The following is a 10682-nucleotide window of genomic DNA, read 5'->3' as shown; positions in this document are numbered from 1 at the left end:
AAATGCAGACAAAAATAATACTTATGGATGAGAAAACTTGATAGCATAAGGATGTGAAATTTTTGTCAAAATTAATCTACAAATTTAACATAATTCCAACTAAAACTACTATTTTAGAACTCAACATGGGAATTCTAAGGTTAATCTGGAAAATAAACACATGAAAAAGATTTTGAAATTAAAGAGAATAAGTAATAAGAGAATATAGTTCTATTGTATATTAAATATATTATAAAACTAAAACTTTTAATTCAGTTTCATATTGGCACAAAATTAATCATAAAAAATAGAAATAGTTGATTGCCCAGGTAAAAGTTATGCATATAAATGTTTATTATGTGACAAAGAAGGCATAATAATCACTTGAAGAGAAATATAGAAGACATTTCTAATAATTATTAGAAATTGACTTATTTAAATACTTCTCATTAACAGTAAAATTAACTCCATGTACATAAGACACAGAACCAGAAAGTCAACCATTAAAAGATGGAAAGTCATAAGAGGTGATTTGGTCAAAATTTTGAGTAAAGAATAATTTCTTGTAATTGTTTCCTGTTTGTAAAATGGAATGCTTTGAGGATTTTATGAAAGCTACATGGCCCCTTCCCCCAGAATAATGCAAATATAGACAAAAATTTTTTCATATGAATTTGGGAAATTTACACTTTCTGATAGATACCTTCCAAAAATTTTTGGTGAAAGAGTTCTAATTAAGCTGAAACACACATAGAAAAAAAAAAAGAATAATATAAGTATCAAAATAGAATACATATATATACACGTAAAGCCAAACAAAAGCTAGTGAAAATGTTATAAAAAATATGAAAACTTTTAGGGGCCATTGATAATTTATAAAATTTATAAATTTTTTAAGACTTAAAATGCTTTTAAAGAGTTCTCCAATTAGGAAATTTATACATACTATATTAAGAAAAAGCACAGAATAAAGGATTCTACTTATGCAAAACTTCATCTGTATAAAAAGATTGCAAAGAAAAATGCTGAAAATTAAATGTTGTTAACTGTTAAACATCATTACCTTTGTTGAGATTTTGATTTATAGTTACTTGCATTTAAAGTTATTTTTTAGCTTCTTTGTTTTCTAAAAGTGAAACTGCATTGTTTTTCTTCATCAATTTCATGGGAAATATACATTTATTATAATCTATAAATGGCATGGTCATTCATTCTTCACATAGATGGTGAAGGATAGAGCCTTGATCTTACTCTTAATGCCATCAAATGAATCAAAGACAGAGATGTGGAAAGGAAATATTGACACCTAAATATTTGACGAGGTAAGGTAGTATTCACAGATAAAGCTAGCAAAAAGAATCTAAGATATTAATGGATTCCAAAAGCTTAATGTCCATGTATAATTTTTGGTGCAAACACTTGAGTATATTATACAACAATTCAAGAATGAACAAAATCAAGAATGTCAGAACAAGGAAGGTCAAGTATTAAAGGACCAATAACAAGGCATGAAATTACTTAAACAAAAAAGTCTAAATATGTGCAGTAAATGCCCTGCATATTTCCTACCAATACCACACAAAAATCTGGAAGTAGGTGGAAGTTTTTTGGTAATTTTCTCTCTTTATATATTTTATTAATAAAATTGATGATTTAAAAATATTCCTTTAACAGACTCACAGATATAGAAAACAGACTAGGGGTTACCAGTGGTGGAGTGGGGGGCCAATGTAGAGATTTCGGGAAGTGAGAGGTATAAACCACTGTGTGTAAAATAGGCTCAAAGATGTATTGTACAATATGGGGAATACAGCCAATATTTCGTAATAACTGTAAGTGGAAAGTAACCTTTTTAAATTGTATTAAAAATAAAATTTTAAATTAATAAATTTTTTTAAATAAAAATATTGCTTTAAGTATATTTTTAACATTACTTTCATAATCAAAACAGGAACAAATGGTATTCCTAAAGGGTATTGAACTTTCGGATATGATTCGATGAAAAGGGTGGTGAAATTAAATGCAAGAGGTTAAAATTTTGCTGAAGCTTATTAGTGTTTTCAATATATGATTCTTATCTAGACTGATCATCTAAGTGCTGTATTCTCTATGCATATGCGAATAACAACAGCTATTTGATGAAGATTAAGTGAGATGGGTTTTGTCAGAAATAATTTGTCAGCTTCAGGTGCTGTTTGGAGAAAAGCAAGGCTCTCCTTGTGCTTTATTCTCTTTCTTAAGATCTCCAAGAATAGTGAAAACACTTCTGCCCTTAAACTTAACCTCCTGAAAGTTTGGATTCTTTACATATGCATATGTGTTCTGCTTTGTGTTCGTAACCCCCACATATTAAAATTAACTATTCAAAATTTCAAGAAAACAAAGCCATAAATCTTCACTTTTATTCTGCTAAAAGCTTTATCTTAGAATCTGTTTTGGCTCTTTCATTGTTCTTATCTGAACTTTTTCCAAGGGTCTCAAGCAAGTTGAGACATGTTATGCTAAAAAGAACTGAGTCGTTGGTGAATCTTATATCCCTCTACATGAATTTTGACCCTCAACTGGGCTAACCGCAGCCTATTCTTGTTTTCCCTTAATTCACAGATAAATGTTGAGAAGAAGCCATCCCATGACATGGATACTACCCTAAGCATAACCAATGGCTCAAGGTTTCAAGTGACTGAATTTGTCCTAATGGGGTTTCCAGGCATTCACAGCTGGCAACACTGGCTCTCCCTACCCCTGGCTCTACTCTACCTCTTAGCTCTTGGTGCCAATCTCCTCATCTTGATCACCATCCATCATGAGTCTACCTTACACCAGCCCATGTATTACCTCCTTGGTATCTTGGCTGTGGTGGACATTGGCCTGGCTACTACCATCATGCCCAAAATCCTGGCCATTTTCTGGTTTAATGCCAAGACCATCAGTCTCTCTGAGTGCTTTGCTCAGATGTATGCCATCAACTCTTTCATGGGCATGGAGTCAGGCATCTTCCTCTGCATGGCTGTGGATAGGTATGTAGCCATTTGCTATCCCCTTCAGTACTCTTCCATAGTCACTGAGACTTTTGTGATCAAAGTCACACTGTCCATGATGCTCAGGAACGGCCTACTGATCATCCCAGTGCCTGTGCTTGCTGCCCAGAGACACTACTGCTCCAGGAATGAGATTGACCACTGCCTATGCTCTAACTTGGGGGTCACCAGTCTGGCCTGTGATGACATCACCATTAATAGATTTTACCATTTGGCCTTGGCCTGGTTTATGGTTGGGAGTGACATGGGTCTGGTCTTTGCTTCCTATATGTTGATTATTCGCTCAGTGCTGAGGTTGAACTCTGCTGAAGCAACATCTAAGGCCCTGAGCACCTGCAGCTCTCATCTCACCCTCATTCTCTTTTTCTACACCGCTATTATTGTAGTATCTGTCACCCATCTGGCAGGAAGAAAGTTTCCCATCATCCCTGTTCTTCTCAACGTGCTGCATAGTGTCATCCCCCCAGCCCTTAACCCTATGGTGTATGCCCTTAGGACCCAGGAGCTGAGAGTGGGCTTCCAAAGGTTGTTTGGTCTGGGTGAGAATATGTCTAGGAAGTGAGCCAGCTTTAAATAGCAGAAAGTTATCATTGGTATTAAAAATGCACAGGCTTTGGAGCCCAGTCATTCTGGGACAAAATTTTAATATCACAATTAGTAGGATCATCAATTCAAATTAATTCACCAGTTTTGCATAGTACATACTATGTGCAAGGCACTGTTCTAGACATTTCACAAATATTAACTCATTTAATTCCCAGAACAACCCTGTGAAGCAAGACCCATTGTTATTTACACATTTTGCAGATGAGGAAAGAAAGTTGAGAAACTTTCCTAAGGTCAAACAGGAAGGAAGTTGTAGAGTGAAGTTGGAACCCAAGCAAAATTTAGGCTATGAATATTCAAAGAATTGAATCATCTTACTTTGACAGAGTGAGTTAAACAGAAAGGCTTTATTATATCTATGGACAAGGCTTATCTATGAACCATCTGCTTTCACCTGTTTTTTCACAGTGATCCCATACACCCTGAGCAGAAGTATTGCAGCTGATAAAAAGTAGTGTACAAATGCATGGGTCAAACTGCCTGTTTCTCTTTCCATATGGTGCTTGGCCTTTAACATTTCAGGGAGGGAAAAATAAATCCCAAAAGAACTACTGGAATTTATTCTAATCTTACCATCCAAGAGATTGGATTTCCATTCTACCAACAGGCTGATAAGGATAACTCAGACAAATCCTCCTAGGTAGAAATAAGGGTAGAGAGAGAATGGAAAACTAACAAATTAGTAAAAACTATGTGGCTAAGATCTGAGCGTCAAAGAAAACTCAGACAGATTTCTTTTCTGTTCCAACATATAAAAAGAACTTAAGTTGCCACTCCCATCCTTATATTAAGATGAACCTGAACAAACTAAAAATCAACTGTTTTTCTGGACCCATCAGAGAACTGAAGTCTCTAACCAACAACCTGGAGTCAGAGAAATATCCCCCACTCCAGGTAGGATATGTCTCTAGTAAAGTCTTTTCCCCTGGAGAGGAGGCCTCTAACATGGAGCATGCTCTGGGCTTATTTCACAATCCATTCTTGGATCTTCACTATATGAATCTACTAGAATTGCTGGATTTAAAGTGTGGAGCCTCCCTAAGACTACAGCTCCAAGTTTCTCATTTTCATGCTAGTCCACACACATCCTCCAGGATTTGTCTAAATTACCTTTGAAGTTTCCTACCGGTTGACGGCTCCAGTAGCTTCTGCTCCTATTAGCCAGGTTCTCTGTATTCTCTGTCTTTACCTGTCCCCCTAAATTTGGGGGTAGAAGTTACCCTGCAATGTCAGTTCTCTGATGAGTCCAAGAAAAGTTACTGAATTTCCTTTTTTTCAGCTTTTTGTTGTTGTTGTTGTTGTAAGGATAGGAGTGATGATAAAAAGCTCTTTACAGGTCAGAAGTTCTAGTTTTGGATTATAACTAAAGTACAAAATAAATATCCATGACTCCATTCTGATATAAATAAATGATCCAATAAATAAATATGTAAGGGAGAATAGACAAACCTCTTAAGCAGAAAAATTCTAAATAATATATGTAGATACACTCAGAAGGCAATGGCAACCCACTCCAGTACTCTTCCCTGGAAAATCCCATGGACAGAGGAGCCTGGTAGGCTACAGTCCATGGGGTCGCGAAGAGTCGGACAAGACTGAGCGAATTCACTTTCACTTTTCACTTTCATGCATTGGAGAAGGAAATGGCAACCCACTCCAGTGTTCTTGCCTGGAGAATCCCAGGGATGGCGGAGCCTGGTGGGCTGCCATCTATGGGGTCTTACAGAGTCGGACATGGCTGAAGCGACTTAGCAGCAGTAGCAGTAGATACACCACCTTCAAGTAGGTGAAGTATAATTCTTTATTTCTTAAGTGCATAGTGATATCTTCCCGGAAATCTGCCTTGGCTGCAAGTAGAAAAAGGAAAATACAACAAAAACATGTATTTGAATGCCTAAATTTCATAGATTTGTATACCCTCTTCTTCAATATGCTGTCAGTTAGCTGAATGTTAGCAATTTCTTGAATCAAACTGACCTTCCCCAACTGCAGATTCCCTGCAGATATAGGACCTTTAAAAATGGGGTTACCACATGGTTGAGAGCCATAGAAACACATGGTTTAGAGACTAGGAGAGAGAAAAGGACTGAGCTCTATTCAACATTTCTTTTCATTAACCACTCAGATTAAGACAAGAGTGTCTTCCAACTCTGGAGAGTGAGTGAAGAGTAAACAGAAGTGTTATGGCAAAGGACTGGTCAGCACATGGCACAGAACATCAAGAAAGGAGAGAGATGTGCCTCCTTAACTTTAGGTAACAAACTATTAGGATTGTGTTTGGCTGTATATGAGACAATAGATAATAGTGGCCAACCAAACTGGAGCTTATTTTTCTCATCACACACATATACACACCACAGTCAGGCAGTTCAGAATTATTAAAGCAGCACTGTGTACCATGCTGGGAAATATTGAAGGCAAAAAGAGAAGGGGACGGCAGAGGGAGAGATAGTTAGATAGCATCACCAACTCAATGAACATGATTTTGAGCAAACTCCAAGAGATAGTGAGGGACAGATAAGCCTGGAGTGCTGCAGTCGATGAAGTTGCAAAGTGTCAGATATGACTTAGCAACTGAACAACAGCAACAATTTTGACATGAAGGAATCAGGCTCTTGCAACTTTCTGCTCCGTCATTCTAAATTATAGATACCTTACTCCACATTCATCCCCACATTCCAGACAAGAAGGAAGTTATTTTAAAGGGAGTCTTGACAGAATTTTACTCATACCTGGTTGGCCAGAAATGAGTCTGTTGTTCAGATCTGATTGCAAAAAAGACTCAAAAGTTAAGTCTTTTACATTCCCAGCCTCTGTGATGATGGAATGCTATAGAAAGTTGGGTTTGAATACGTTCTGAATGTACTAACTTCTGAAAACAGAAAATATACATCACATTCTTTCCATGTAATATTTTCAGAAATATGTAACATAATTTGCCATGAAGAAGGTCTCAAAGATTCCAGAGTAAATAAGTTCCAAAGATTTCTGAATCTACATGACAAATTCAGCATTCACGGCAGCCTCCTCCTTCCACTCTAAAACTTAGTAATACTGACAAGATAGTCAATAGTAAGTCGATCTATAACATGATACAAAACAAATGCAGAGCCATTTTAAAAAGAGAAACTGTAAAGAAACTCCAAAAGAAGAAAGACATTTATAAAAGAATTATCGGAAAGAATGGAAACCCAAAAGGCGCATGGAAAAGGACTGCTACAAACATAATACTGATTGTCAGATTCAGAAATATCTAATTCTAAAAGAGTGGGGAGGGGGGCAGCATGAGAAAATCAACTTGCTGATTAATGGATAGCAGAGTAGGAGCAGGTAGGCAGGACAGCCTTTTGCACATACACTGTTAGACCAAGAAGTGAGCCAAAAGTCAGGCAAGAGGGGTAAGTGTTCCAGAATAGTGGTGACTGGGTTAGAAAATAGGATGGCGACCCAAATGGATGCAAATATTCATGCCCCATGAGACATGGAAAAGAAGCTTAACCATAAATCTACCCTGGCACACCCCATATCTCCCCAGCAGCAGGTTGCATTAAACAAATACAGCAGCACTCTGAGATTGCCAACTAGAAAGAAAAGCAATTAGCCAATGACCAAGATGGCTTGGTCTAAACTTTAGACAGATTTCTTCCCTGTTAGCATCTAGCCTCCCTATTCTTAGGACATCTGCTTGAGAAAACTTGTAAATTCTTTCTCTACCCTTTTGCCATATAAATAAACCTTCTGTCAATCTTTTCTCAGTTTTACAACCTAGAAATAAATGTCTTTCTCAAGACCTGGGAACTTTCTCCTAAAATGTAAACATCGAAGGAGATAGCACCCTATCTCTCATCCTCTATGGAACCTAACTTCCAAGAGCAGCAATTAGCAAGCACAGATGGCCTAATCACAGACAAAAGCCTTTGCAATCTCAGGAATAACTCCATATGCTTGACAAACCCTACTGATCAACCTCTCCCTAAAGTCCTCTAGTACTTTTCCACTAGCACAGCCCAGGGCTGAAACCCATTTCTCCTGACACCTACCCCAGCCCAACTCCACCTTCTGTTTTAGTAGAACTGAGTATCTAGACGTGGTCTGTGTTTTCTCCCCCACTGCTGGCAATAGTATCAAATAAAATCAACTTCCATTTGCTCATCCTGTTGAGTGCAATTTTTCTTTACTACCAAATACAAAATTTTTGAGGAAAATCAACATGAAAGAGTGACATGAATGTTTACAAACATAACTCAAACCAGAAAAGATAAAATAAATTCAACAACATCAACCCGAAAAAGAACCTCCTCTAGAGGTAACCTTCTCTATGCCAGCTCTCTACTTCAGCAATCCAGTCACTCAACCCTTCACAGCTCGAGGTGGTGACATGTGCTGTTACTTATGAGCCCTAGATAACTGCATTTAGGATCACTTAGGATCTTGTACTGACCACATCCTTCTAAATAGTCCCTTTGTAAGCAATTTGAGAAATAGTACAAAAATTTTGAGCCTCCCTGATAGCTCAGTTAGTAAAGAATCTACCTGTGATGTAGGAGACCCTGGTTAGATTCCTGGATCAGGAAGATCCACTGCAGAGGGAATAGGTTACCCACTCCAGTATTCTTGGGCTTCCCTGTGGCTCAGCTGGTAAAGAATCCTCCTGCAATGCGGGAGACCTGGGTTCGATTTCTGCATTGGGATGATCCTCTGGAGAAGGGAAAGGCTACCCATGCCAGTATCCTAGCCTGGAGAATTCCATGGACTATATAGTCCATGGGGTCTGAAAGAGTCAGACACGACTGCGTGACTTTCACTTGTAAGTAATTTGAGAAATAGTTAAGTTTTGCCAAGAATGTGGAGAAGAGGGGATACCTGTATACTGTTGGCGGAAATGAAAGTTTGCGCAGCCATTATGGAAAACAGTATGGGTTTCCTCAAAAAATTAAAAATAGAACAAATGTATCATCCAACAAGTCCACTCTTAGTATTTATCCAAAGAAGAATAAAAATACTAATTTGAAAAGAAACCTGTACCCCCATGTGCACTGCAGCTTAGAAGATAATAGGCAGATCCTGAGGATAGAGAAATGAGACTGGAAAGTCCCACGAAAAGACCTAGGGATAAATATGTGGATCAGAGTTGTTTTAAGTTGACAGTCATTTACTGAGGTTCATGATATGGGAGAGAGGAAGTCTGTTGACAGAGGAGAAAGTGATTACATACACTCAGTTCTGCTGTGTCACTTGGTTTGAACATACAAATATGTCCCAAAACCAATGATATGTTTTGAAACAATTTGAGCATAACTGAATTTCACATTTGCCCTTGGGCAATTTTGTACACTAGTAACACGGATTGAATGGAGAAAGCTGCATCAAGCTGAAAACAAACTACGTTAGAAGTACACAAAACACACACACTCAGCACACACTCCAAATATCTACCAGCTACCTCCATTCACTTCACAACTTTCCATTTGATTTCAGATAGTTATTTCTACCACTTCAAAATAACTTACAAGCTGCAATCTGTTTACCTACTTCCACAAACTCCATGTCTTTTTCAAAGTATTGTATTTTTTGTAGTATTTGTATTGTTCTTAATCATTTAACATGTGTAAAACTCTGGTACTGTTTATATTTTTGCTCTCTCTTTTTTTTACATGTCATTGACAAAGTTTTTGCATACTGTGCTCCTAACTCCATTCTTCCATAAATCCTATGGATTTCATGTGGGATTTGCATAGCATGGTGATTTTTAAGACTTTATAATGTAGCATGTGTCACATTATAACAAAACTGACTTGACTTGCTAGAATGAGTGGGGAGAAACCCAACTGTGTATAGAAGGGAGAACACATCTTTTTTTTTTTTTCCAGCCATACAGGACCTTAGGATCAAACCTGTGCCCCTTGAGGTAGACGCTCAGATCCCTAACTTCTGGACAGCCAGGAAATTCCTGAGAACACAGCTTATACCTACAATTCACCCTGGCAGAACTGTTCATCTGGTGGTACTGCCTTGCAAGATTAGGTTTGAAAGGGATGGTTCACAGATAACCAAGATAAACCCCCAAAGTCACCAAGGGTCCCTCTTGCTGGAGTAAAACAATAACCTGACTCAAGCAGGGAGCCAGAGAGGCTCAGTGCAAGATCAGGTCATTTCACAGCCGTGATGTAGTCCCCAAACCCCAGGAGTGGTAGGGAGGGGGATAGATTTGCGCTGAGCCACAAACATCTAAACAGAGGCGGCAGCAGCCATGGGCGGAAGCAGCCCTGAAGGACACACCAACCTGATGACAGCTTCACGGCGCTTCACGGTACCTCTGCAGTAGTAAGGAAATCAGCAAATACCAAGACACTGGGAGGGGAATAAGGGAGGCAGCCCACCCCGCTAGGATTCTGTCCTGGACTATACTCTGGCTCACTATCCTTGGATTTCTCAACTTGCCTGTCTTTATCTTCATTAGTCTCTTCACTTGTGCAAGGGTTAATAGCTGTATCTGGAACAAGGCCAGGGAGATGAGGCCAAGCTCTAACAGTCCTTGTTGAAAATGGTGAGGCCATCCAGCCAGAGGACTATGCAAAGAAAAACTTCTCAGCTATCACAGGGTCAGGCACAACTAGAAAGCCTGTGCACAATGAAAAATCCTAAGAACTGATGCAGCCAAATAAATAAATGGTTTTTTTAATAATATAAATGAAAATAAATACAAGAGGTAGTTCCTGCCTAAGTAGAACTATACATATTGTTTTCAATGAGAAGAATTTATATTTAAAAGTTGCACATACGGAATATAACTGAAATGCCCATCAGTTGATGAATGGATAAACAAAACAAGGCATATCCATATATTGAAATATTATTCAACAACAAAAAAGAATTAAGTACTGACACTATGTTACATGATATAATACTTATGAACCTTAAAAGCACTATGCTGCTGTTTATAATAGCCAGGACATGGAAGCAACCTAGATGTCCATCAGCAGATGAATGGATAAGAAAGCTGTGGTACATATACACAATGGAGTATTACTCAGCCATTAAAAAGAATACATTTGAATC

General features: G+C 38.0%; 1 protein-coding gene across 1 annotated transcript; it reads left to right on the top strand.

The window, feature by feature from the left end:
* Window positions 1–2613: 2613 nt before the first annotated feature.
* On the top strand, window positions 2614–3579 carry OR56B4 (olfactory receptor family 56 subfamily B member 4). Its single transcript, XM_069553961.1, has one exon. The coding sequence runs from the start codon at window positions 2614–2616 to the stop codon at window positions 3577–3579; it is 966 nt and encodes a 321-aa protein (XP_069410062.1).
* Window positions 3580–10682: the final 7103 nt, after the last annotated feature.

Source organism: Ovis canadensis, chromosome 15 (assembly GCF_042477335.2).
Source record: "Ovis canadensis isolate MfBH-ARS-UI-01 breed Bighorn chromosome 15, ARS-UI_OviCan_v2, whole genome shotgun sequence".
Lineage (NCBI taxonomy): Eukaryota > Metazoa > Chordata > Mammalia > Artiodactyla > Bovidae > Ovis > Ovis canadensis.
The sequence above is the reverse complement of the archived record's forward strand: the minus strand, read 5'-3'. Positions and strand labels throughout refer to the sequence as shown.

What these genes read in the sequence shown, in the direction of transcription:
- OR56B4 (XM_069553961.1), top strand. Translation starts at nt 2,614, where the DNA reads ATGGATACTACCCTAAGCATAACCAATGGCTCAAGGTTTCAAGTGACT.